General features: G+C 48.3%; 1 protein-coding gene across 2 annotated transcripts; it reads right to left on the bottom strand.

Annotated features, from left to right (window-relative positions):
• Positions 1 to 789: 789 nt before the first annotated feature.
• Positions 790 to 26,735, bottom strand: SLC20A1 (solute carrier family 20 member 1). Of its 2 annotated transcripts, none has more exons than XM_054017979.1 (11): positions 26,717 to 26,735; positions 21,529 to 22,143; positions 21,253 to 21,393; positions 20,418 to 20,503; positions 16,900 to 16,996; positions 14,534 to 14,653; positions 10,018 to 10,272; positions 9,215 to 9,776; positions 8,744 to 8,929; positions 7,643 to 7,727; positions 790 to 1,857 (listed from the first exon to the last, which is right to left on the bottom strand). In XM_054017979.1, exons 2-11 carry the CDS (start codon positions 21,887 to 21,889, stop codon positions 1,696 to 1,698), a joined length of 2,055 nt encoding a protein of 684 aa, XP_053873954.1. In that variant the 5' UTR covers positions 21,890 to 22,143; positions 26,717 to 26,735; the 3' UTR covers positions 790 to 1,695. The 2 variants fall into 2 exon arrangements, with proteins under 2 accessions (XP_053873954.1, XP_053873953.1); XM_054017978.1 differs by lacking the exon at positions 26,717 to 26,735 and adding an exon at positions 26,245 to 26,320.
• Between the last annotated feature and the right edge of the window lie 1,255 nt (positions 26,736 to 27,990).

Genomic DNA, 27,990 nt, shown 5'->3' with positions numbered 1-27,990 from the left:
GGAGGAATGGTCCCACTCTAGCGTACAGATACTCCCTGAGTTACATAAAGCCAACGTACGCACATCCGAGCTTACAGAAAAAGTTCTGTAAGCTAGAAATAGGAGGGGTGGGGGTTTTTTTGCATGTAATGGTTGGAGATAAATTTTGCATAAGTGAGAAATGTGAGTTCCACACGATGTTCCGGAACAGAATGCTTGCATAAGTCGGGAAGCGTCTGTATTTGATATAGGCCTAGCTGTTACAGTGACAGCACCAGCTAGGATTGCCCTGACCTAAGTGCACTCCAATAACATGAACAGTCAGGCTGGGTTTTAATCCCCAATAGACAAGCAGACTGAGCACTAGATTAGAGGGTGTGCCAAAAATCAGGGGTTAATTTAAGCCAAGCATGTGTGCCTTGAGAAGCCTCTTGAACAGTACATCAGCTGAGAAAAGGAGAGGTTGGTCACAGCAATGGAGCTGTTCTAGCGGTAGTAAAGGGCAGCTTCTAATGACTCTACAGTTAGGCACCTACTGCTTTCCTCCAGCAAACAGGATCCTCCCCTTATCTCAACTTTAGTTCACCTTTCATGCTGCTTGTAATTTCTTTGTACATGCTCTTGCCCCTGGCTTATTGGATCAGGGAGGGTCTAGGTTAGCCAGGTAACGCACTCAAATCCTGCCAGCTGTTATAGCTTTGGAAGGGGTCATGTTCCTTCAGCTATAGCTAGTCATGGTGAGATCACGGGATGAGCACACCACTTGTGAAACTGGAATGTTAACACTTCACTGGATGGAAAATCCAAAGATGTGTTTTAAAAATTAAGCTTTTATTCAGTTAGAGGTAGCAATGGGTGCAGAGTCCTGTAGTGTCAGGGTCACTGGAGAGAGCTAGGTTCTTGGCTAGTAGAGGGAGGGAGCAGTCAATTAAATCAACTCTGTTAAGAGTTTAGCCCATCCTAGATTCAAAACAAAATCCCCCCCACCCACAGATCAGGTGTATTTGCACAAAAAATGAGAAGACAACACAAGACCAGAGCATCATGGTACTGCAGGTTTCTCTTGTTTGCACCTGTAAGTACTGAAATGGAAGCAAAACTAGACATACTACAACCTGCTTCCTAGCAAGAACCACCCCCAGCATCTTTCACAGCTCTTAGGGGAGGTGGCAACATGTCCCACAGGTACCATGTGAGCTGCAGAGGCGACAGGACAGTCAGGAAATGGTGTGTAAGAGGTATTTCTCCACAAGGAGTCAGCTAATAGGTATGTTTAGTTTAAAAGTTTTATTTAAAAAAAAATAAGTGGTCTGGGTATAGTGCCCATTACTGTTAACCTAGAGCAAACATGTCAGTGGAACAGTCACCCCTCTAAGCTGGTCACACCAGAATTCACTGCGCCTGCCAGTTTAAGATTTAGCACTAAAGAAAAACAAATTTAAAAAAAGGACCTCTGACAAACATACATAATGGAAGATAAGCTTGATACAAAAGAATATAGAAATATGTACAGTAATTCACAGGCCAAACAGGAAACCAACCTTAGTGAGGTCAGGGGTGCTGGTTATTTTGCAGCTAATTTAGAGACGAGTCATTTAGCATGAAAGCAGTTACAGCATAAATGCAATATTCCCATCTCCTCCCCAGGCGAGTCACCCTAGCACTGTTCCAGTTGCTCGGAGCAGCGAGATGATATGGATTTCACCCAAGCTGGTCTCACACTCCTAGGATGGCATACTTGAACAGTGCCATGATAGCTGCACTGATGAGGCCAGAAATCGGGACAGTGACAAACCATGCCAGGAAGATGTTACGGAAGAGACGCCAGTCCACAGCCTTCCTGGAACGGAGCCAGCCCACTGAGACCACGGAGCCCACCTATGGAAGATACACCAAGGGACTGATTTAAAGACTAGGAGACCACTAGGGTCTCACCTCCTGCATAGCAGGCCAGAGATCACCACCTAGTGCTTCCAGCATCAAACCCAACAGCTTCTGGTCAGCTAGAGTATCTTAGAAAGATATTGCAATTTTTATAGACTGAATAGCACATACAGGGAGGCAGCTTGTGCACCCCACCCAAATCCCAGCTGCCTAGAGGTGGGAACTCATGCATGGCAGCTCCACCCCCTACCTGCACATGAACCAGGTGTGATGTCTCTGCAATGGGGCCAGGACACCTGTACAGCACAGCTGCCATGTTGATTCCCAGTGAAGCCACAGGGGAGTGAGTTCTCCTCCAAAGGTTGTGCAGTTCCCTTGCATAATGGAGGCCCAGCCTCTTCCCACCCACTCTGCACCAAGGCACACTAGGGTTAGATAGGATCCCCAGGGAATAAGATTAGTACCTACTTGATAATCTTAAAAAAATCCATAACGAGTCAGGTCCTTGCACACCCAATAATTTCATGGTGCCTAGGGGGCACCCCCAAGTTTGAAAACCAATGTACTACCTTCAGCTTCCAGATACTGATCTTTATTCTGCCTTTATCTCCTAGAAGCATGCCCCCAGCTCTCAAAGCTCACCTCAACCTTCTCTAAATAAGAGAGTGAAACTAAAAACTCAATCTAAGGCAGGTTTTCTACTCTTCAGGTCATTCTTGTAGCTCTTTAGGTATCCTCTCCAATCTGTCAGCATCCTCAACATGTTGCCCCTCCACAGGCAAACTCTGTTTCCAGTATGGCCTTACTAAGAAGAGAGCAGCACTGACTAGGTTCAGACACAAGACAAGCCTGAATCCAATGAGACCTGCCCAGAGAAAACCTGAGTCATGCTGAAGTGTGCACAAGGCACTTGGCCACATTATGGACAGCAATCTCCCTGTTGGAACTGCGGTGCACAACCAGCACAGCATGGGGCCAGGCAGCAATGGACCAGCAGAGAGTTCCACAATGAGATTACAGGCATCTGATGCACAAGTGCAAGGCTTATAGGAATAAAGTTTGCCATGACCTGAGCAGCCCAGGGAGCTTGGCAGCTTTGTAATGGGTCTGTTTGACAACTGTTTTTGTTCTACCACAGTAGTGCCCAAGTATCATATAGAATCATAGAATATCAGGGTTGGAAGGAACTTCAGGAGGTCATCTAGTCCAATCCCTTGCTCAAAGCAGGACCAACCCCCAACTAAATCATCCCAGACAGGGCTTTGTCAAGCCTGACCTTAAAAACCCCTAAGGAAGGAGATTCCACCTCCTCCCTAGGTAACCCATTCCAGTGCTTCACCACCCTCCTAGTGAAAATGTTTTCCTAATATCCAACCTAAACCTCCCCCACTGCAACTTGAGACCATTACTCTTTGTTCTGTCATCTGCTACCACTGAGAACAGTCTAGATCCATCCTCTTTGGAACCCCCTTTCAGGTAGTTGAAAGCAGCTATCAAATCCCCCCATATTCTTCTTTCTGCAGACTAAACAATCTCAGTTCCCTCAGCCTCACCTCATAAGTCATGTGCTCCAGCCCCCTAATCATTTTTGTTGACCTCTGCTGGACTTTCCAATTTTTCCACATCCTTGTAGTGTGGGGCCCAAAACTGGACACAGTACTCTAGATGAGGCCTCACCAATGCCAAATTGAGGGAACATGATCATTCCCCTCGATCTGCTGGCAATGCCCCTACTTATACATCCCAAAATGCTGTTCACCTTCTTGGCAACAAGGGCACACTGACTCATATCCAGCTTCTCGTCCACTGTAACCCCTAGGTCCTTTTCTGCAGAACTGTCGCCTAGGCATTTAGTCCCTAGTCTGTAGCAGTGCATGGAATTCTTTCATCTTAAGTGCAGGACTCTGCACTTGTTCTTGTTGAACCTCAGATTTCTTTTGGCCCAATCCTCTAATTTGTCTAGGTCCCTTTGGACCCTATTCCTACCCTCCAGCATATCTACCACTCCTCCCAGTTTAGTGTCATCTGCAAACTTGCTGAGGGTGCAGTCCACGCCATCCTCCAGATCATTAATGAAGATATTGAACAAAACTGGCCCCAGGACCAACCCTTAGGGCACTCCGCTTGATACTGGCTGCCAACTAGACATGGAGCCGTTGATCACTACCTGTTGAGCCCAATGATCTAGCCAGCTTTCTATCCACCTTAGTCCATTCATCCATCCCATACTTCCACAGTATTCTTGCCAGCAAATTAAGGGAGACTGTATCAAAAGCTTTGCTAAAGTCAAACACATCTATTGCTTTCCTCTCATTCGTGGAGACCGTTATAGAAGGCAATTAGGTTAGTCAGGCATGACTTGTCCTTGATGAATCCATGCTGACTGTTCCTGATCACTTTCCTCTCCAAGTGCTTCAGAATTGATTCCTTGAGGACCTGCTCCATGATTTTTCCAGGGACTGAGGTTAGGCTGACTGGCCTGTAGTTCCCTGGATCCTCCTCCTCCCTTTTTTTAAGATGGGCACTACATTAGCCTTTTTCCAGTCATCCGGGACCTCCCCAGATCACCATGAGTTTTCAAAGATAATGGCCAATTGCTCTGCAATCACATCCACCAACTCCGCCTCCAGCACTTAGCGTACCTCCTCTCGCATTGGGTGGCTGTGTTGGTGAGTATCTGAGTGTCTGTTGCAGGAACAGTTTGTCCATGTGCTTGATTGTTTGAAAAGTGAATTGGGAGTGCTTTGTTGCAGGTGGGCCTGACTGTTCTAAAAAGGCAGTCAGCAGTGAACCTGCTAAGCAGCTAACAGCAGAGGCTAATAGAGGGAGTTCACCTGGGGAGAGCGCACTGAGGCTTTCATCTTGCAGGCTTCTGAGTAGTTACTGCAACAGCTGAGGAAGCTCTTTGAATGAAGGTAATATGGATGGTGAGCGATCAGCTGTTGTGACCTGCACAGGATGTGCCATGTTTGTCTTTCTTCCATAGGACAGAAGTGACTTTGTACGAAGTGCAAGCTGGTTTCCATATTGGAAGAGAAAGTTTGAGGTCTGGAGAAACAAGTATCGACCCTGTGTTGCATAAGAGAAAATTAAGATTTCCTAGACAGCCGTCAGGATATGCTTCTATGGATACAACATTCTGAAGAATGAGAGCAGGCTGCAGTGGGAACAGAAGGACGGTGAAGACATTTGGCAGCATGTGACTTCCAGAAGGAGGAGGAGAGTCCATGTACCAGCAATGCAGATACAGGTGAGCAACCGTTTTCATGTTCTCTCCACAGGTACTAATGAGGGGAGTGGACTAGATGATACATCTGAGGGAAGGGAGCAGAAGGAGACTCCTCCAATTGGAAGGCATGAGATGCACTGTCCTAGGGATCCAAAGAAGTGGGCTGTAGCCCATGAAAGCTTATGCTCTAATAAATTTGTTAGAGACTAAGGTGCCACAAGTACTCCTGTTCTTTTTGTGGATACAGACTAACATGGCTGCTACTCTGAAACCTGTCCTAGGGATGGGGTTTCCATGACCACTGCTCTCAAGAGAAGGCAGCAGGTGGTGGTGGTCAGGGACTCCCTCCTCAGGGGGACAGTCATCTGCCACCCCGACCAGGAAAACAGAGGTCTGCTGCTTGCCAGGAGCTAGGATTCACAATGTGATGGAGAGACTGCCAAGACTCATCAAGACCTTGGATCACTACCCCTTCCTGCCTCTCCACATGGGCACCAAGGATACTGCCAGGAATGACCTTGAGCAGATCACGTGGCTCTGGGAAGAAGGATAAAGGAGTTTGAGGCACAAGTTGTGTTCTTGTCCATCCTCCCTGTGGAAGGGAAAGGCCTGGGTAGAGATTGTTGAATCGTGGAAGTCAAATGGCTATGCAGGTGGTGTCAGACAGAAGGCTTTGGATTCTTTGACCATGGGATGGTGTTCCAAGAAGGAGGAGTGCTAGGCAGAGACGGGCTCCACTTAACGAAGAGAGGGCCAAGCAGGCTGGCTAACCTAGTGAGAAGGGCTTTAAACTAGGTTCACCAGGGAAGGATACCAAACCCCTGATGTAAGTGGGGAAATGGGATACCAGGAGAAAGCACGAGCAGGAGAGTGCAAGAGGGGATGACTCCTGCCTCATACTGAGAAAGCAGGATGATCAGCGAGTTATCTTAAGTTCCTATACACAAATGCAAGAACCCTGGGAAACAAGCAGGGAGAACTGGAAGTCCTGGCAGTCAAGGAACTATGATGTGATTGGAATAACAGACTTGGTGGGATAACTCACATGACTGGAGCACTGTCATGGATGGATATAAACTGTTCAGGAAGGACAGGCAGGGCAGAAGAGGTGGGGGAGTTGTGTTGTATGTATGAGAGCAGTATGGCTGCTCAGAGTTCCAGTATGAAACTGCAGAAAAACCGGAAAGTCTCTGGATTAAGTTTAGAAGTGTGAGCAACAAAGGTGATGTCATGATGGGAGTCTGCTATAGACCACCAGACCAGGGGGATGAGGCTTTCAGGAAACTAACAGAAGTTACTAGATTGCAGGCCCTGGTTCTCATGGGAGACTTCAATCATCCTGATATCTGCTGGGAGAGCAATACAGCAGTGCACAGACAATCCAGGAAGTTTTTGGAAAGTGTAGGGGACAATTTCCTGGTGCAAGTGCTGGAGGAACCAACTAGGGGCAGAGCTCTTCTTGACCTGCTGCTCAAGAACCAGGAAGAATTAGTAGTGGAAGCAAAAGTGGATGGGAACCTGGGAGGCAGTGACCATGAGATGGTAGAGTTCAGGATCCTGACATAGGAAGAAAGGAGAGCAGCAGAATACAGACCCTGGACTTCAGAAAAGCAGACTGACTCCCTCAGGGAACTGAGGGGCAGGATCCCCTGGAAGAACAACATGAGGGGGAAGGAGTCCAGGAGAGCTGGCTGTATTTTAAAGAATCCTTAGAAGTTGCAGGAACAAACTATCCTGATGTGTAGAAAGAATAGTAAATATGGCAGGCGACCAGCTTGGCTTAACAGTGAAATCCTTGCTGATCTTAAACACAAAAAAGCAGCATTACAAGAAGTGGAAGACAAATGACCAGGGAGGAGTATAAAAATATTGCTCAAGTATGCAGGAGTGAAATCAGGAAGGCCAAAATCACACTTGGAGTTGCAGCTAGCAAGAGATGTGAAGAGTAACAAGAAGGGTTTCTTCAGGTATGTTAGCAACAAGAAGCAAGTCAAGGAAAGTGTGGGCCACTTACTGAATGAGGGAGGAAATCTAGTGACAGAGGATGTGGAAAAAGCTAATGTATTCAATGCTTTTTTTGCCTCTGTCTTCATGAGGAAGGTCAGCTCCCAGACTACTGCACTGGGCAGCACAGCATGGGGAGGAGGTGACCAGTCCTCAGTGGAGAAAGAAGTGGTTCAGTACTTTTCCTCAATGCCCATTTCTTTTCAGCTTCTCCCTCCACCACTTCCTATGTTTACTCTATGTTCATTATCCACAAATGGACATATCTGCATGCAAATTGTAGACCTGTCAAACTCAAGACCAATGCTTGGAGTATTTTGGAAGCTATTCTACTAGAAGTCAATACGAACCAGATCTGAGATTGAGGAGGAAAAAGGCAAGAACCAGTACTTGGAGACTACTGGATTCTCATACAATAGACCAGACCATCACATCTGGTCCTACACCACTAACTCCATCTCCTGAGACCGTAGTGACACTTCCTGCAGAACTAATAGGCAGGTCACCACAGGAGCCATTTAACATACAGGCAAGCATTTCACTTACTTTGCAGTGCGTTGTACTGATAGGAAGACCAACATTTGATGCAATCACCACAGTCAGAGCAGATGCCAGTTCAATGCTGAAGCCACTGTGTATACACAAAGATAGTAATATCAGAGGTTGGTATGAGCCACACAATGTCAGCAAGGGATTCCTGCACACCAGACAGTCCATGCGCATGGCATACAGAACTTTGGCTTATGGCTCCTGTTCTATGCAGGGTTCCAGGTCTCCCTCATTAACCAGTTTAATTGTTAAGGCATTAGATTTTGTACACACTTCTGCTTTGTATGGAGAGTGTACCTGGGGCCTCTTGATAGCTCCTCGCTGGAGGCCAGAAGCAAGGTTAGAGATCTTTAATCAGAGCTTCATTTTTCCTTCCATTTCTAGTGATACATGCATCTCTGCAGGAAGTTTAGATAAAAGTCAAATATCCATAACTCTAGGGCACTCCCCTTTACACAATGGAGACTAAGCAGATTTCACACTGCCACTCACTGAGCTCAGTAGTTATTTGCATTCAATTCCTCAAGGCATTTGCTTTGATCTGTAATGCCCTGATATGATCTTGGACCTGGATATCAGAGATCAGTCCCCTTTAGGACAGCCACCTGGAGATGGTGGCAGGGAATTCAGTGGATGATCTTTGCAATCCACCCCTGAAGCTCCGGAGGGTGGAACTATAAGGCACAGTGGAAGGTTCAGCTCTTCTGTCTTTTGACCAAGAGGAGGGCATGTGTTTAGTACAAGCACCTGATCCCAAAGCCATCTGTTCAAATGCATATATATTAGAACCATACCAATGGAAACGGCAATTAGGTGACATTTGTGGAGTGGTCTTCCTGAAGATAACCCACCACATGTCATGACTATCAAAGCTATTGTACCTCAGAGCACTAGGAAGTTTGGAATGTGAGCAAACAAACTGGAAAGAATTAATGAACCTTCCAATTTCAGTAGGCTGCAGACTCTGCATTGTATAATTACATGCTCACTCAGCCTTTGAGTAATAATGTGTTATGTACACAATGGTTAGTACAGAGGACACAGTATACTGAAAATACCATAAACATCCTTCTGTGTCCCCCCCATGAAGCATCTTACCTAGATGGTGTGATGGGAGTCAGATCCTTCCCCATGGTCTGAATGACTCTTCTCCCCCAGACCCACAGGCCAATGCAGATTCCAGCACCTCCATACAGCAGCAGCCAGATGGGAGTTGCCACTTTGGCAGCCACATCACCTGTCTGATAGACAAGGTACAGAGCCACCAGGGGGCCAATGGCATTGCTGGAAGGAAACAGATGCATTCCAGTCAGAGACAATTAAGGAATCTTTCCATGCTGCTGACTTGAAGTGAACAACTCCAATTTTGCTATAAACCCCAACTTGCTACATTTTCTGGATGACCAGCTTATTGGGGAGCAAGTATTTGCTAGAAGAGCCCTCACAATGAGCAGCCTTCACACCAGCATGCTAGGCATACATGCTCCAGAGAAGCAGTGAACATACTACATTAACATTTGCACTGAGAGTAACCAGCTAAAACCTGTCACATAGATTAAATCTACTGACCTGACATCGTTGCCGCCATGAGCAAAGGAACCAAAGCAGGCGGTGAGAATCTGCAGGAACTGGAAGAGCAGGGACACTTCTGGTCTATCCTGGTCATGCCACTCCTCCAGAGAACCAGTGCTGCACTTCCTGTCACCACTGCCCATCTCCACCTTGCCTACATCCATATCCACATCAGCAGCTGGGTGGGTATCTGCCACAGCATTGCAGTAGCTAGTGTAGCTGTCCATACGGATCCTCTTCTTAGTGTCTGCTCCAGGCCAGGTCAGTTTCTCCATCTCCTCCCCCTTGGGCTCACCCTCTTTGGCACGGAATGAATCCAGTGGCATGCCACAGATGGCCATAGTGTACGATGTGTAGCTGTTGTTGCGTCTCAGGGGCTTGTCACCAGAGTCCCCCATGCAATCGCCCACTTTGGCCAGGTGAAGCTTGTGCAGCAGCTCTTTGTACAGGCCTGAATCCTTGTGTACAGTGTGGTACTGGTAGTGGCCACTGGAATTGATCTGATTGCTGACAGCTTGGTTGAACTGAACAAGGTTGCCACTGGGTAACCGCACAGCTCCTGCAAATGGAACTGGAGTTTAACCCACATGCCCAGGAGTGGGTAACATGCCTCAAACAGGAGCCAAACTAAAAACACTACAGACCTCATGCTTGTGCCACTCTGCCCTGATCTATTTGCTGGTGGAATATGCCTCCACATGGCATGCTTAAGGGACTCCCACTTCATCTGGACTTGCCCGGGCCATCTCAACCTCCAGCCATAAGGCCTTGAGTCAAGGCAGGTGCTAACCCCAACTCACCACTATCAATGTTGGTTTCCTTCAGGTCAACACTGGGGAGCCTCTCCCGCTCTGGGGCCTCCTCCACATCTCCCAGATTGAAGGAGACTGTTCTCTCCTCCACGGCTGCCCTGTGGTGCACAGCAGACACATCAGTGACAGAGCTCTTGTCACCCACGCCGTTGTCTAGTGGCACTTTATACTCATCTTGGTCTTCTTTCTGACTGGTTTTTTTCTCCATCAAGGGGCTCCCAGAAGGACTTGACTTGACCTCTCCTGTGGAAAGAAGCAATGACTTAATAGTCCCCTTTCCCAAAGGCTGCCGCCATTTAAAGCCCTTTCAGCCATTAGCACCTGATTCCAGCCTACTCTGCATCCACTGAGACCTGAACAATGCTGGCACCTGTCAGAACCCAGATTTATGCATGCTGAATTTCAATTTACAGCTCAAGTTAGTAACCAACTACTCACACGCTTAGATGTGTTACACATGTGCTGTGCATGGGACAGCCAGATCTTCAGACACAGAACTCACTAGTCTGAACTGTGCTCTCTTACTATTTCAACCCTGCTCTTGGCACCCAGAATAGGTGTGGTTATAACTGGCAGAGTGACTATGGCATGGCAGGGCTCTGTGTTTGTTACTCCCAGAGCACTGGTTCTTCACTCCACAATGAGAATAGTGGTGGGCCACCAGGAACTGACTGGACAGATGGTGCCAATACTTTGCTTCCACTTTAGTGTTAGGAAAAGCTAAAGATACATTCCTAGTATTGCACAAGCAGCAGCCCAGAGAAGTTACACAGTTGAGAGCTGGCCCATGACATGGCCAAGGCTTGCACCACACTACAATGGTGCAAGAAAGCTTATTTTGATTACAAGTTAAGTTTTTAACTACAGATGACAGAGCCACTTCTTGGGAGCAGTGTTAAGCAGCAAATCTCTCACCAGGGTATCAGTGAAGTGCTGCAATTTGCACTTTGTGATGCATGAGCCATAGGAGTATACAGGTGACTCATCTGTGCCTTTCACTGGGTTAAAGCATGTGACAACAGACTGCACTGGGCAGGAAGGTACCTTTTCCACATGGTGATGAGCCATGACAATACCACTAGGGTTTCCACTGCAAGGAGTGTTTTGGAAAAATGCACCAAGCTCAGCTTTAAAGCTATCACACAACTTTAAACATCTAGAGTAGAGGCAGGCAAAAAAATTTCAGCAGACAATAAGTCTGCTAACAAAGTAATGGGGAAGTAATAGTGTTATAGCTGTGTTGGTTTAGTATATTAGAGACAAGGTGGGTGAGGTACTTTTATTGGACCAACTTCCTTTTTTTCCCCCCCCCTTCCCACCAACAGAAGTTGGCCTAATAAAATAGTGTTTCTCAACAACCCATCTGTGGACCAATGCCCATTCCTGAGATCTCCCTGACTGTTTAGGAAGGCAGCAAGCCGGTCCCTGGTATCAAAAAGGTTGAGAAACACTGCAATAAAAAAAGATTACCTCATCCACTCTCTCTAATGCTGAAATGGTTCATTCTGGCCATTGCAAAACAATGTGTTTCATGTTGTATGTTTTGACTTTCAAAATGGTGATTTGTTTTGAAATTTAGCTACAAAAACCCAAAAAAGTGAAAGCCACCTAAATAACCAAAATCAGAATTTGTCTGGGCCAAACAAAACCCCATACAAAGTTTTGGTTCCCATTCCCGGGAGAAAAACTGGCTAGTTTCAAATTGAAAATGAGGTGCTGTTTGGCCCCCAAATCAAAAAGGTGTATTATTCACTCAGCTCTAATCTAGAGCCTTGATGGTGGGACTTTGTTTCTGTTCATGTTTGAAAGCTAGTCTACTAGTTAGGGCAGAACTGGGACTCTGGAGTGATCCTGCCTCTGACTGCACGACCTTGGCCTAAATTCACTTTTGGCTGCCTAGGCAAGCACCTAAATACAAGTAGCATTTTCCAGAGGCTCTGAACATAGGTCTCCAATGACTCCCAAAGGAGCTGTGGGTTCTCAGCTCTTCTCTGAGAAAGCATGGTCTGTTATTTAAAGAGCCTAACCGTATAGCCAGGTCTGAAAGTTGGCTTTAACACCTGCCTGTTTCCCCAGGCCATAAAATGGAAAAACTTCTACCTTACAGGAGGGAGGGCAAAGCTAACAATTGCTTGAAATCTTCAGAGCAAGAACACTAGGAGTCAGTTAAAAGCTTCCTAATCTGTACTATATTAAAGCAGAGACCATTGATTTCAGAACTCATTAGCTCACTGCAAGCACTTGGTCAGAACTTTTTAAGTCTGGCTGGTCAGGTCAGATACTAATAGCAGGAAACCTCTGTAGTTCCTTAGTTCTGCTGCAGTGCTGTGTGGGGCTGCTCAGACTACTCCAGTATGTGTGTCACCAGGGTTCTGCTTAGGAATAGGCTATGCTGAAACCTAGGGTGACCAGATCACCAAAGACAAATATCGGGACGCGGGGGGGGGGGGGGGGGGGGGTGACGTGGAGGGGCGTGGCAGGGGCGGGGCCAAAAAAAAACCTTCCTCCGCAAGCGCTGGAGGGAGGCCCAGGAGACTCAGGGGAAGCGCGGGGCCGGGGTGAGTAACAGTCCGGCCTGGTCCCCAGCAGGCAGGACTCAGTTGGGTGGTTGGGAGAGGAGGGGGGCGGCCCGCGGGGCCAGGCGGTGGCTGTTCTCACCCCCGGGCAGCGGGACTCGGGAGCAGCCGCTGCTGCAGCTCCCACTGCCGCGGGGGAGGAAGCGGCCATGGCACTCCGCGGCTGCGGCGCCTCCGAACCCCCCGAGCCGGGGCCTGCTGCGGGGACCCAGCAGCGCGTACGCTGGGCCCAGCCCCTGGCCAGTCGCGTCTGGGCTGCTGCCCAGCTGGTGCTATCCCGCAGCGGCCCCGGAGTGGGGGCAGCAGGCCCCAGCCCCCCCCCGTCCCGCTCGGGTCCCGCAGGGGAACGAATGGGGCTGGGCTGCCGATGCCTCCGCTCCGGGGCCGCCGCGGGATTGCACCAGCTGGGCAGAGCCCAGACGCGACTGGCCAGGGGCTGGGCCCAGCGTACGCGCTGCTGGGTCCCCGCAGCAGGCCCCGGCTCGGGGGGTTCGGAGGCGCCGCAGCCGCGGAGTGCCATGGCCGCTTCCTCCCCCGCGGCAGTGGGAGCTGCAGCAGCGGCTGCTCCCGAGTCCCGCTGCCCGGGGGTGAGAACAGCCACCGCCTGGCCCCGCGGGCCGCCCCCCTCCTCGCCCTACCGCCCGACTGCGTCCTGCCTGCTCGGGGCCAGGCCGGACTCTTACTCACCCTGGCCCCTGGCCCTGCGCTTCCCCTGAGTCTCCCGGGCCTCCCTCCAGCGCTTGCGGAGGGGGGAGGAAGGGTGAGCCCGGGGAAGAGGCGGGGATTCGGGGAGGGAGCCAATCAGGGGAGGAGGGGGCGGAGTCGGGGCGGGGGGGGAGGGGTGCGAGCACTTCTGGGCTCTAGGCTCCGGGGCATTTCCTTGTTTGTCCGGTTGTCCCGACCGCATGTCGGTCGGTACGCGGGACAAACAAGGAAATATCGGGACGGTCCCGATAAAATCGGGACGTCTGGTCAACCTAGCTGAAACCCCAACAGCTGCGAACAGATTTGCTAAGTTACATTAGTGAGGGGGGAAAAAATTGAATTCCTGGCAAGAGTATAAACTCCTTTAACAGCTGGAAGGATGAGATGTCTCTAGACAGACAAATTTCAAAGGCAACCAGAAAGTATTTAACAAGCTATTAGTCTCTCACCACTTATGCAAACCTGACAAGGGTACTTGTGAATAGCTATTCTCTTATTGTTTAGGATGCCTCTCCCAAGTCTCACGTGTAATTTATAGAGGAGCCCCTCAGAACATTAAGGTAAAGCTGGCGAATGCTATTTGAGTGCCTTTCAACAGGTATTCTTTGCTACAGGGCAGGGATTTTATGAGATCACCTACTTAAAACTAATCTGCATCAGCAAGGTCAGATTGCTCATTAGGTACATATGGTATTAAAGGTTATATGCCACAATTAGGCACACTGATCCTGCATTCTCTACCTTGGGCACCCTTTAAGATTAATGATGAAATAGTACTGTTTAGGAGTATATCCACTCCAGGTAATTGTTCTGTGCTGTGTGCCTAAAGCCTACTCCATGCAGCTTGATCTGAAACAGATAAGTAGGCACGAAGTTAGCTGCAGCCTGCAGTACTTTCTTACCAGTGGATGGCTACTCAGCTAGAAGCATGCTTAAGGGACCCTCTTAGAAGCCACCCCTTGTTATAAGCAAGTTTAGTTTTACAGTAACCAGCAAAAGCTTGATTACAAATACAGTACTTAAGTGACTCATGAGATTTTCAGAGGAAGCTGAGTGAGATCTGAGTGCTAACCCCCCTTTAGGATCCTTTAATAAAATAGACTGTTAAAGGGGAGATTTGTAAGACAGCCCCCCACCCACAAGCAAGATGAGCCAAAACAGGATATTTAAGTAACTCATTAAGCAGAACATGTGATTTTAGGTCATTCTAAAGTATTACTTACGTTCTATTTTCTTCTTCATTCTTGGACACACAAAGAACCAGACGATGAGAGCACAGACAACAGCACTCCCCGCCGAAGTTAGGAGGATACCCCAGATAGGAAGTTTGTCAAAGCCCAGCACTAGGAAATAAAACAATGAATCTTGAAAACCCCAGGGCAAGAGCCCCTTCAATGTATGGCTACCCTCTTCACAACTGGCTCAAGGGATGCTTGGCACATGATATTCACTGCTGCCTCCCAGGAGTCTGCAGTTCCCTGCACCAGCTTTGCTCTATTCAGATTTTCTGCTAATATGAGATGTGAATATGTAATAGAAAATCCAATACTAACCCTGCAAAAATTAGAACTTAACCCACATAGGAGCCCTCAACAGGTTACATTCTCTCCCCAGCTAATCTCTTTCACATGTTCGGAGACTCTCCTGACCTCTCCCCTCCCCAGGGAAAACTGGATTACCGAGAGCATTGTACATGCTGGTGACCCAGCAGCAACTGACTAGACATGCTCTACCACCCTTCCCTCAGTTTAGCTGTCAATATAGTACACACACACACACACACACACACAGGCTTATGTCCTGACTTGCTTTTTTGCTTTGACATTGCAGCAAGTCTGCTGCTGCAGCAGACAGGGCTATTCCCCCTGGCATGCCAGTCTGCTAATAGCCGGGGGAGAAGAATTGTACCCGCGAGAGATCTCCAACAGATTTATAGTGATGTGGCATTTTAGGTTTGTGATGGGATAGGACTTTTCCAGCCACATGGTGCAACAATGATGGCTTCTGCATCTCACTCCAGAGCACTTATTTTTAAATTAGAACCAAATCGGCATCTCTTGAAACAGGAGAGGCTTTAAGGTGTTAACTGACCTAGTTACACAAGCATTTACAAATGAGTGGCTGGATTTTTTTCCATAGAAGCTTACTCACTTATAGTTTACTATAACCTTAAGCTAAGGTATCAAGTGTTTGCTAAATGGCCATCAAAATGCTTCTGCATTTTCTGCTGCAGCCAAGAACTATAAACACTCCTAGTACATAGAAGGCAGATAAAGGAACTGCAGAGGTCAAGTGCACAATGTCACACATCTATTTCATATGGCTTAGTTAACATGCAACACTAATAGCAGCTTACAACAAATACAGAGCCTGGCAAAAACGCCAGCTAAAGTGGAACAAAGTTTAACCAAACCTTGTCTACAGAATGTAAACTTAGCATGAATCTGGCGAGTAATGTGCAAACTTATAAACTGGATCACATGATGCAATGCTGTCTATGCTTTAACTGGTTAAGATTCCTACTTCACAAGACAATGTCATTCACAGGCATAAACACCACTTTGGCTGAACTCCATTAGTGCTGCAATATCTGTTAGAATTTCAGGACCAAAGTGCATCTGAAGGGACCAATGTATGAAGGGAAAGCTGGAGTCATTACTTCATGGCTACATACCAGGCTATTCACTACTAAATACTGAAATAGATCTAAAGTGTCTAATAAGACACTGAATACCTGCCACTGTCAGCCTCTACTTAGCTCTGGTTCCTTGATGACCTGTTTTATAATACATCACAGCAGAAAGCCCCAGATGAAGCTGCCATCACAGTCCAGGGTAGCAGGCCCTGATTAAGGTAGCCCAGCATACAGAGTTTTGAAACTGATTGTTAAGTTGCTGTGTGATATTTTCTACAGCTTGCCTTTTAACTCCGCAGGTCTCCAGGCCCTTCTGTGCCAAACTACATTGGATTATGATGGCAGCTGCCTGTTCCATTCATCAGTTGTGTTTTCCCCCCCCCCACAACAGAAAGTTAAACATTTTGATCTTGAGCTCCCAAAAGACTTCAACTCCGAAGCATGAATTCCTCTTCGGAGTACTTGTGCCAGCTAGGACATGCCAGTTCTTCTTGGTCAGGAAGTGTCAGGGCAGTTAATATATTCTTTGGGATGAAAAGCAAGCAAGCTCTCATGCTGGAAAGGCCAAACTGAGCAAATCCAATACAAGACTCCAGTGCTGACTAGCCTTACTGGAGAATAGGAAAAGCTTAAGGAGACTCTTCAGCAGCTGGGTTCCTGAGCTCTAGCATAAGTAGGAGAGAGGAAAGGGGAAGTCATGTTATCTGCTGTTCCTGTGAAGACTAAGGAGAAAGCTCTGTAGTGATTTAGACTTTGAGCAGGCCTCTTTGGTTGGGTAACTATCTAGGTTAGAACTCAGCGCACGCTAGCCTGCAGCCTTCTGTAGCCAGCACAGGCCAGCAGCCTTCTAGGAGATTTCAGCCCTGTAAAGCAAAAGGGGTAAATCATGCATTTAATGGAGGTTTTTGTAAAGAATTATAAAAGTAGCACTGAAGTATTCTGACATGTACTTACAAGGTGCACCACTGTACATGATAGAAAAGAGGTTGATCCCAATTGTACAGGCATAGAAGACTGGCAAAGCTCGCAACCCATTGGGAACTGGATCTGCCTGTAAAACAGATTAGTTTTGATGCTATACAAATCAAGATCCCAAACTCTGAACCCAACAGCAAAGCAGACATTTAAAGTACACTTCTACATGGAAGAGTGTAGAAAAATAGTAACTTCTTACAAAGTTCTGTTTTGTGCACTTAGACTTAAAAGTTTACTACTTCCCTCCTACTAGCCCAGCAGAGGCAGCTCCAGAAGAGGGAGATGGAGTCTCTTGTTCAAACAGAATTGTTTGCTAAATGCCAATTAGAGGCTTATATATTAGAGCTGTGAAAGCTCTGTTCACAGTAGGATTGCATAGGAGTCAGCAAGGAGAGAATTGGGCCCAAAGAACCCTTAGAACTTGTGCATCACAAGATCCAGTGGGGTTTTAGGGTTGCCAATTAGTCTCTCCTTACTTGTGAGCAGAGCACTTTCCACATTGAAGACAGAAATGGGCCTCTCCTGATGCCATTGTTGTTTCAAAGCAGAAATGCACATTCCCTGAAACAGCAATGTTGCCTTTTGAACAGCCCATCCCACAAAGTGGATGGAATCTGATGCTTGAGAACTCTTTACTTAAGAGCATTTTACTTTTAAGTTTTAGGCCTTGGCTACACTGGTGCTGTACAGTGAAAATGCACCCCCCTCCCCCCGAGCGCAGGGAGTACAGAGCTGTAAAGCACCAGTGTAATCAGAGCCTGCAGCTCTGCATGCTCACAGCGCTGCAAGCCATTCCCCCTCAGAGAGGTGGACCACATACAGCACTGAGAGAGCTCTCGCAGCACTGGCGGCGCGACTACACTTGCACTTCACAGCGCTGCTGTGGCGGCGCTGAGAAGTTCCAAGTGTAGCCAAGGCCTTAGACATCAAAGTAGCTACACCCCAAGACATTGTTTGCTCTCTATTCTGTAAGGCTCTGGATTTTGTTCAGGTATTCAATAGCCTATCCATCGGAACAGATGCTCTCTAAAACGGTCAGTTTTCAACAGCACTTTCTAAAAGTCTTTGCTTCAATCCACTAAAGGAATTTTCTTTTGGAAAAAATCTCATTTGTCAAAAGGGCTTTTTCCTCCATTTCCCCAGGTGAGTCAGGCCAATTGTTAAAGTCATTTGACTGATTCAGAGAGATTACTCACAAATGCATGCCTATGTACTGAAAGCAACACCTCATCCAGGCAGTGGCATTGTTTGAGACTGTTGACCAGGAGCCAAATCCAAGTGTTCTGATGCTCAATGTTCAGTGAAATTTAATGTATGTTTGCTTTGTCCTATTACAAAACCATCTGAATAGGTGTTAAGTAGTGAGTACAACTTTGAAAGGCCAGTTATACAATATTAATCTGCCAGCTGTGCTAAATGAATTACTGCATTTTTTGAAGCAGAATCCACAGGAGTTAGATTTGAGATCTGAAGTTCATTTTAAGCTACTCAATAACATCCTCAAAATATACTTGGTAACTCCAGAGCTAATTTTATGTTTTATATTTGTAAGCCGTTTACACACAAGTTGAATCCTGGATGCTAGACTCTATAATTACAGCATCTGTTCGACCAGCAATCTAGTCTGTACACTACCAGCATGCTTAGTGTTAATTCATGTTCAGATTACTGATCTACTCAGCATACTGAACAGCAGGAGTATAGAGAGTGGCTTGTGTTAAATCATTCAAACAAGTTTCATTTCATGCTCCCATTTCCAACTGCTACTTTTGTTCTACTTACTAGAACAGTATTTGTAAAGAGTTCCAAACCAAGGAATCTCACAACAGAAAGCATTTGTCTGGTTGAGTAGAGTTCAGCCCAATACAGTCAAACCTCCCAGACAAAGCCCATCCTGAAGTTCAAGCAACTGGTTTTAGGTTGGTGGAATCTCAAGACAGTTGTTTTGGGAACCTCTGGTCTGCAGGTTTAATTTAAGACATGAGCCCAAGATCCATGAGGGCTTGCCTACATCAAGAAATTAGCAAGACTATATTGCTGTAGTTATTCCAGTACAACTGCCTATGTCGACACATTCAAGTACATGCGGAGCTATTGCAGATATCTATATCAGTACAGTTCTGCTGCTAAGGGCACGTCTTCACTGGTGATGTTAAAGCGCTGCCATGTGCTTTAACATGTCTTGTGTAGTCACAGAACAGTGCTGGGAAAGAGCTCTCCCAGTGCTCTTAAATCCTACCTCCAACAAGGAGAATAGCTCCCAGCGCTGGTGCACAGTCTACACTGACACTTTACAGCACTGCAACTTGCAGCGCTCAGGGGTGTGTTTTTTCACACCCCTGAGCAAGAAAGTTTCCCTGTGTAGGCAAGCTGCCAGTTCAGTCATGCATAGAAGCAGAGTTTCCATCACAAGGGCAGAGCTCTCCCAGGCATTTTAATGCTAAGGCAGGTCATTCAAGTTCCAACTAGCTCTAATTGGCACTTCCACAAACTGTTCAATTGAGTGCCAAGTGGCAATCAAGGTGCAAGATTCCTTCCTGCCTTTGAAAGGCTAAAGCGCTCTCTTTACAATCCTAACAGCTACAACACTGCATAGTACAAGCTGGGGAGAGAGAGACTTTAGTATAAACAAGAGGCAGGCAGAATGATATTAACACAAAATGGGTCTGAGAATAAGGTATTTCAAAATCTATTTGGTCTACTCAGCTAGCCTGCCCTTGGAAGTCTGATGCATAAGCCAGTGTCTACAGACTTTAGGTTTTATTAAAGAGAAGTTTCTAGCCCTTCTAGTTGCAGTGATGCTTTCCAGTCTGCAGCCAGAATTAACTCTACTGCTACTAGGTAACAAGCTGCAACACACAAAGCCAAGATGACACTGGTCGGTTCGATTTGCAGCCCACAAGGCATTGGACAGCAGCACAAGTAGCCAGCATCTTATCAGTTTCATGCTGCTGCTGGGGAAGCTATGCCTGCTTCTGTTCTCCATCTGGTTGAACATGAGATAGGTGTGGAACATTAACCCCTGAACTAGCAGCTTTGGATAGGAGGGCAAGAAGAGAAAGCTCCTCCTGTCTTCAAATCTCCAGAGTGTTGAGATAACCACTAGCCAGAGACAGATATGAAAGATGGAGCATTCAAAGTCGGCCTGGAGACACTTGCCAGGTTATTATCCCAGCAACCTCCTCCATGCCCACTGCTGGGGACAGGGCTTCTCAGAACATTGCACTGGATCTCTATGCTCCCTTCCCCACAAAAAAGTTCCTATCAGCCTGTGGCAAGTAGGTCCCCAGTAATTATGAAGAAGGGCAGCCCAGCAGCTAGGGTGCTAGTCTGGGAGATGCATGGATCAAAACATTAAAGATCACAAAGTTCTCAGTAATAAGCATTTAAGACTGTCCTGACCGGGAATGGTTATTCCTATTATCTGCTCATACAATTTCAGTTGCAGAACAGTTTTCACACAGCAGATGCACATTGTGGAGATCTGGCACCCTTACCTTACGAAGAATGAACATACGGACAAGGAAGAACAGGATAGCAGACATGATGCCAGAAAGCAGGGGAGAGATGAACCAGGACAACACTAGGACAGAAGATAAAGAGGCGATTAATATCCTGGCTACTAGACGGTGGCTCTGGGCAGTAAAACCCAGTTATATTTTTCTTACTAATCCAATGTTGGGGACAAGGCCATAGACCAGGGGTAGGCAACCTATGGCATGTGTGCCGAAGGCAGCACGCAAGCTGATTTCCAGTGGCACTCACACTGCCCGGGTCCTGGCCACTGGTCAGGGGAGCTCTGCACTTTAATTTAATTTTAAATGAAGCTTCTTAAACATTTTAAAAACTTTACTTTACATACAACAATAGTTTAGTTATATATTATAGACTTCTAGAAAGAGACCTTCTAAAAATGTTAAAATGTATTACAGGCATGCGAAACCTTAAATTAGCATGAATAAATGAAGACTCAGCACACCACCTTCTGAAAGGCTGCAGACCCCTGATAGACAGAATAAGCAGTAATGGTCTCAAGTTGCAGTGGGGGAGGTCTAGGTTGGATATGAGGAAACACTATTTCACTAGGAGGGTGGTGAAGCACTGGAACGGGTTCCCTAAGGAGGTGGTGGAATCTCCATTCTTAGAGGTTTTTAAGGTCAGGCTTGACAAAGCCCTGGCTGGGATGATTTAGTTGGGGGTTGGTCCTGCTTTGAGCAGGGGATTGGACGAGAGGACCTGCTGAGGTCTCTTCCAACCCTAATGTTCTATGATAGGTTTTATTAATGCCACACCTCACCATCTGAAAAAGCTAGTGGGTTGTACTTTACTTACCAATTTTAAGCAGCTCTGACCACTGGACGCCTTTCTGTCCTTTAGCCACCAGCGAAAAGCCAATTGTTGCTCCAACAATACAATGGGTACCAGAAATGGGAAGCCTCAAGAATGAAGCTGCTAGCTGCCACACAGCTGACCCTAAAACAACAAAGTTGTGTCTCAGTGACTAGTCACCATTACAATATATGGCAGATTTGGGGACAGACACTCCAACAAGATAACTAATCCATGTGTACTTAATCACTTTGCTGCTGCAGCTAGAATGTTACTCACCAAACATAGCGCTGATTGAGCCGGCCATGAGTAGCTCTTGTGTAGAGTTGTACATCTCCACGTCAATCAACCCCTTCCGGATGGTCTCACTCACTTTAGCACCCAGCAGAACAGAGCCCACCGTTTCAAAGATAGATGCCAGGATACATGCTTGCCGCAGAGTCACCACACCCGACCCCACTGCAGTTCCGAACGAGTTTGCCACATCATTGGCACCCACAGAAAATGCCAACACAAAGGCAATGATGAAGCCCAATATCAGCATCCAGAGGAAAGCTACCATGGGACCAGATGCCTTACTTCCTATCGTACTGGTTAGCAGATCCATCAGAGCCGTTGTTGATTCAATTGTGGATTCCATGTTATTAATTTAGTGGTTTCAAATTAACAGGAATTTGCAACTTTGATGCATAAACAAAATATGAGGTATGACAATATTATAATAAATAATGTTACAAATTAAATAAACTAAACAAAGATATGTTCAGAACCAGAGAGTTACTGCTATACGGTGTGTATGGGAATCTCTTTTCTAAAGTTCCTGTGGCTCTGGAGAATTAAACGAGCTGAATAAAATTCCATGGTGCAGAAAATACAGAACACAAGTTCTTCATCCTGAAATGAGAGAGGGAGAACTGAGTCCTCATGGTCCATGGATGCTGGCTAAGTGAGCACAAGGCTATAGCATAGTGAGACTTCCCCCAAATAGTTAGAGCAAGTCCATTTTTTAAGCTTACATCCCTGTTTAGCAGCTAGAGGCCACACTGGGTACCCATTAGGAAACAGAATGACTATCTGCTGCTCCATTAGTGCTGTATTCCTGGCCTTCTGCCTATGTTCCACAATGCAGATGGGGACACAAGATCCCTTGTGATTTCTACCCTCCCACCATCCAAGCTGAATGCCAGCTCCCCCTGCAGGCATGCTTAAAAGAGCACCATCACATTGACAATGCCATCAGGATTTGGAATGGAGCTGCTCTCCAGCCTATAGAGAAGAGGATTTGAGCCAGTGATTTTAGAGAGCACTTCAGTGGAGTCTAGTTGCAGAACATGGTAAAATAAGAGGGCATGAGGCCCACAGCAAGTACCAGATCAATTAGAGAGATACAAGCTCTGGACTAGAAGAATGGGGTTGATTCCAACACGCTCGCCATGCTGCCGTGTGGAGTAGGGACCTAAAAGCAAGCAGGCAGTACCACAGAACCCTACCTTAAATCTCTATTAAGAGAAACTTAGCCACCATCCCTACTAGCCTGAAAGGCACACTCCAGGCCAAGTATTTCCTGAACAGGCTACAAACATTATCTGCTCTTGTTGGGTTCCAGGAAGGAACTAAAGGACTCTTCCCCAGCCTATGGGGAGGATCCACAGGGCCCAGGATTATGTGGAACAGAAAAAAACAACAAGGTCAGGGTGAGGGTCAAAAGTAGGGAACCTGAGGGGGACACTGAGCAGAGAACCCTGGACAACACCCACTGATCCTCAAAGGTGTCAAGGGAGCCAGCCAGCAGTCACTGCTCAGAGGAACTCTGCCTGGATATGAGTGGAGAGTGTACTGGAAACAGGCTCCACAGTCAGAGAGAACCCACTCAGCCAACATCTCCTCTCTGGTGTTCAAGATTGCCACTTGGGCCACCACTAGGAGGAGGAGGTCCCGCAACTTTATGGGGCCACAGATAGGGTGTGCATATACAAGTAGGTGGGAGAAGTGCAACCAAAAAAAACCACAAAAGTAAGGCCAGGAGGAAAACTATCTGCTGGAAGGTAGGCACGTCAGGCACTGGGTCTACCAATTTCAGCTCTTTCCAACATAAGAGACACTCAGCACAGAGCCCTTTCAATCCTTAAAACCCTGCCAAAAACAACCTCTACCCAAGCAGAGTTTTGGCCCCAAAAAGAAAGAAGTGCCAGACTCCATGAAGCCCTTAAGGGACTTCACTATTGCCACTGCTATTAAATGGCAGGTGTTCAGATACTATAATGTTGGGTGTAACAAAACCCCAAGATCGCTATCTCTGCCTTCCAGCAAAGATTCCTGGACTAAGTGGGCTGTTGCTAGGTCGCAGATGCAAGCTGCAGTGGAGCAGGAGAGTGGAAGTGGCTTCCCTTTGAAGCCCCACTGCAAGACAATTAACACCATGGCTCACCCTGGCCAGCTAACATGTTAAACCTGCAACTTATCCCATCTATACCAGGATTTTAACATGTTAAAATCTGATAGCTAACAGCACCTCTACCTAGTGTGGACAAGCACCAAAATAAGAAAAAGCCCCAGTCAGTCTGCAAAACCTGTACCTGAACAATGACTTGAGTAAGGCATGTTGGCAGGTCAGCTGAATTCCCCATAATACCTTGTGTCCTAAGCTGCAGTCCTTTGTGCTTAGCCTGGCTATTGCTGCTGCAGAAATTACTCACTCTCCTGGTTTGTTTGCTGCCTGTCCCTACGGTGTCAGCACTGGCTCTTGCTGTCCCTGAAAAGGGCCATCAGAAGAGGGAGCAAGCCCTCTCCCCACCCTTCAAGAATCAGAGCAGGAAAGACTGTTCATTAAGATTCTTTCCTTTCCCCAAGAGCATTTGGGAAGGAAGGAGCCCATCACAGATATGTCAGAAGGTCTTACATCTCAGTTATTTCCCCCTCTACCCTATCTGTGTTGCAGCCAGGCTTCACCACAACACTGAGAAGAGGTAGGAGATTAATATCCAGCCAATTTAACATCAGGTCTTGCACTGCACCAGCCCCAGACGACCTCACACACCATTACCACCTTTGCTGCAAAGTAGGAGAAAGGGCTGCAGATACCTTGACCATGAGTTGGAATGGAAGCAGCAACACCTTTCATCTGAGCAACAGGCCCACTTAAACTGAAATTCCCTGAAACACTGCCAAGGATCATCCCCCTACTAGACTGGAGGGAGGAAAGGCAGAACAATCTGCCTGAAAAGGCAAGCCTACAAAGCACACTCTGGGGAAACAGCATCTGCTGCATGGAGGCAGAAAATTGGGTTTTCTATGTGGCTGCAGTACCTCAAGTGAGCAAGTGTGGGACCCAGCTGGCACTCAGATTACAAGATGTAACCTCAAGAGGGACTGTGCCCACCATCTGCCCCCTGAGGAAATTACAAAGTCCACATTGGGGCATCTAAGTGAGCCTTAAGTGGGGGGAGGGATAGCTCAGTGGTTTGAGTAGTGGCCTGCTAAACCCAGGGTTGTGAGTTCAATCCTTGAGAGGGGTCACTTAAGGATTGGGACAAAATCAGTACTTGGTCCTGCTAGTGAAGGCAGGGAGCTGGACTCGACTCAATGAACTTTCAGGTCCCTTCCAGTTCTATGAGATAGGTATATCTCCATATAAAATAAATTATCACTTGAGGCACCATGCACCTGAAAAATCTACAGGCTCTGTGGATACTCAGCCCCTCACCATTTTAGGCACCCATTAAGGCCAAGTCTTCACAGCAAAATATGGAGTGTTTTTACATCAAGTTAGCCATCTTTGGGTTTGTCTACACTTAAAATGCTGCAGCAGCACTTCAGTGAAGACACTACCTACACTGACATGCAGGTTACCTAGGGTTCTTGCTACAGCATAACTCTCAGAGGCATTAGCTAGGTTGACAGGAGAACCCATTGACCAGTATGGTCTACACAGGGAGTTAAACTGACCTAACAGTTTTACTCAGGGGTGTGGAACTATATCAATCCAGTTTCCTAGTGTAGACCTGGCCTTAGTGTCAAAATCTCAAGGGAGCAAGTCACTTGTTTTTATGTCAATTGGCTATATCAAGATAAGCCCCAGGTGGGAGGTACATGGGGCCTCAAACTAGCTACAGATACTTACTAACCGAGCCTTATCTCTGCTACCTCAAAATAAAATCCTAGCAAACTCAATGTTCACCCTCCATTTTGCACTACAGTCAGGGCAGGTGAATTAGCCCCCAGGGGCAGAAGAGCCCTGCCTAGCTAGCCTGCCCTAACCACATGGCACTTCCATCACCTCCCTGGGAATTCAAACTTTGCTTTGAGAGCTCTCCCCTCCCAAGGGGCTCTGAACGGGCAGCCACCCGTTCCTCTGAACCCTGAGCTCAGCCAGGCCGTGACACGAGGCACTCAGTGCCAGCACACAGGTGGGCATCCTGCAAATGACAAACCGAGCAGGCCCTGCTGTCACCCTCCACTGGGACAGGAGTCAGTGCCACCATGCTGCCAGCTAGCCCAGGCGAGGGGGGGCTGTGCCCAGAGCACCTTACACCACCTCTCCAGTGCCCAGCCTCACCACCGCTCGCCCCCAGACAGGCTGTGCCCCCACCCCCTGGCACCCCACGCCCTGGAGGAGCTGGGGCCCCTGCTGCCCCCCAACACCCACCAGGTCCCTTACACATGGGGCGTCACTCCAGACGCCGCACAGCCCCTTGCGCCCCGCCCCACGCATCACCCGCTCCCCAGACCCCCCGCCTGGGGCCACCCGTCCCGCGCGACCCCGCGCGCCGGCCTCTCCTTCCCGCGCAGCAGGAAACGGCTGCTCCCGCGCGCGCCTCGCCTCAGGCGGGTCCAGGGCCGCGCGGGCAGCCGGACGCACGTGGGGGGAGGGGAAGGGGGCGCGGCGCGCTCAGAGCCCTGTCCTCCCCCCGCCCTATGCCGCGAGCCGCGGCCGAGCCCCGGCTCCTGCCGGCGGGCAGCGCTCCGCCATTCCCCCAGCCCGAGCGCGGCGCTCACCGCGGTGCCGATCTGGTTCTAGCCGGCTCCACTGTCCCGACCAGCTCTCAGCGCACGCAGCTTGCCGCCGGCGCCGGGCCGTCCTTTATAGCCTAAGCCGGCCCACGTGACCCGCCAGCCCCGCCCCCCGGCCGAGCACGCATCCGGCGAGTGACGCAGGGAGAACACGGCCCCCTTTCTCGCTGCCGCGCGGCCATTCGCCACCCCCGGATCATGGCCACGCCCCTTGCTGGGATGGGCGCGGCTCCCGCTCCAATCGGCCACGGGCTGTTCACTCTGGACCCTAACAAGGGGCCCTGGCCGGCCGATCGGGAACGGGGGTTGGTACTAACGCTGCCTCCCACCAGCAGGCTGAGCCTGCCCCAATGCAGGGTCTGCTCCCAGCCCCACCAGGGCACCCAGCTCCTGGGTTTCCTCCCTCCCACCCCTCCCCCCAGGAGCTGTGAAAGACCCCTTGGTTTATTTCCCTTACCTGTTCCGCATGGGATGCTTGTTCTCCCACCCTGCTAGGAGGGATTGAGGCCAACCCTGGGCTCCTATATGGTCCCTGCGCTTGTTTGTTCTGGTTTTAGGGGGATCATGACTTGCATTCCCAGTAAACATCATCAGCTGACTCAAAGGACACCACGCCCTCTGCCAGCCAGAAACAGGAACAGATCAATCTGGGGCTTGGCACTGCCCTTCGTACCACGAGCCCCATGGTCCTGCCCATGCACTGTGGGGTTCCCAAAACATGATGTGCAGCCCCCCAACCATGAGTGGGTGGGATTGGCAGCAGAGGGCCGGGCTATGAGCTTCCATGGGTGGCTCTAACACAGATCAGGCAGGGCCATGCAATGCCAAATTAGCACAGGATCATAGATCAGGACTGGTCTCACTGTGACGTTCTTACAACACCAAAGCTCCCCTTGACAATGGGATGGGGGCCCCTGTGCAGCCCACAATGCTTAGCGCCCCAGACACCTGGTCTGTCTTGATCCAAATGCGGGTGCAGGAACATAGGTTGCCAGTGGTGCTGCATCTTGATCCAAACAGTCTACAGAACAAAGAAGTGCTTTAGAGCAGGGTTTTTCCACCCGTGGGTCGGGACCCAAAATTGGGTCACCAGAACTTTTCAAAGGGTTGCGTGGCAGCTTCTGTCCCAAAGGACAGGCTGGGCTTGCCTATATCCTCCAGGCACTGCAATCTCTGGAATCCCAGCGCCACTCACATTTGGCCCAGCTGTCATGATGACGGGAGCCTGGGTAGCCCAAATTTAAGTGAGTGACACTGCAACCCCATGAGCTAGGTCACAACTCCACTCACACAAATTTGGTCCAGTCAGGGGGCGGGGCTGAGCAACACTGCAACCCCAGAGGCTGCACAGCTCGGAGCGGAGAGCCAAGCCCAGCCATTCTCACAGCACAGAAGGTGAGGATCCAACCAAAACTACCCCAGGGCCTCCACCCCTAGGTTGTGAGACTGGCCATAAACATTTATTAATGGGTCCTGAGCCCAAAAAGGTTGAGAACCACTGCTTTAGAGCTCAGGATGGAGTAGAGCATTCTGGGAATGACAGGCTCCAGGCAGCTCTTTGATGCAAAGAGATACAACTGCTGACACGTTGGCCCAGTGTCACTCTTGACTGGGAAGTTACCCGGCCTGGCCCGTTAGTGGTTAATGAATAATGGATGAATTTCTGTTTGCAATTAGATCACGACTTTCTCGCAGTTATTCCTTACTACATAGGCATCCTGCACACAATCT

The sequence above is a fragment of the Malaclemys terrapin genome, chromosome 2 (assembly GCF_027887155.1).
Source record: "Malaclemys terrapin pileata isolate rMalTer1 chromosome 2, rMalTer1.hap1, whole genome shotgun sequence".
In the NCBI taxonomy this organism is placed as follows: Eukaryota; Metazoa; Chordata; order Testudines; family Emydidae; genus Malaclemys; species Malaclemys terrapin.
The sequence above is the reverse complement of the archived record's forward strand: the minus strand, read 5'-3'. Positions and strand labels throughout refer to the sequence as shown.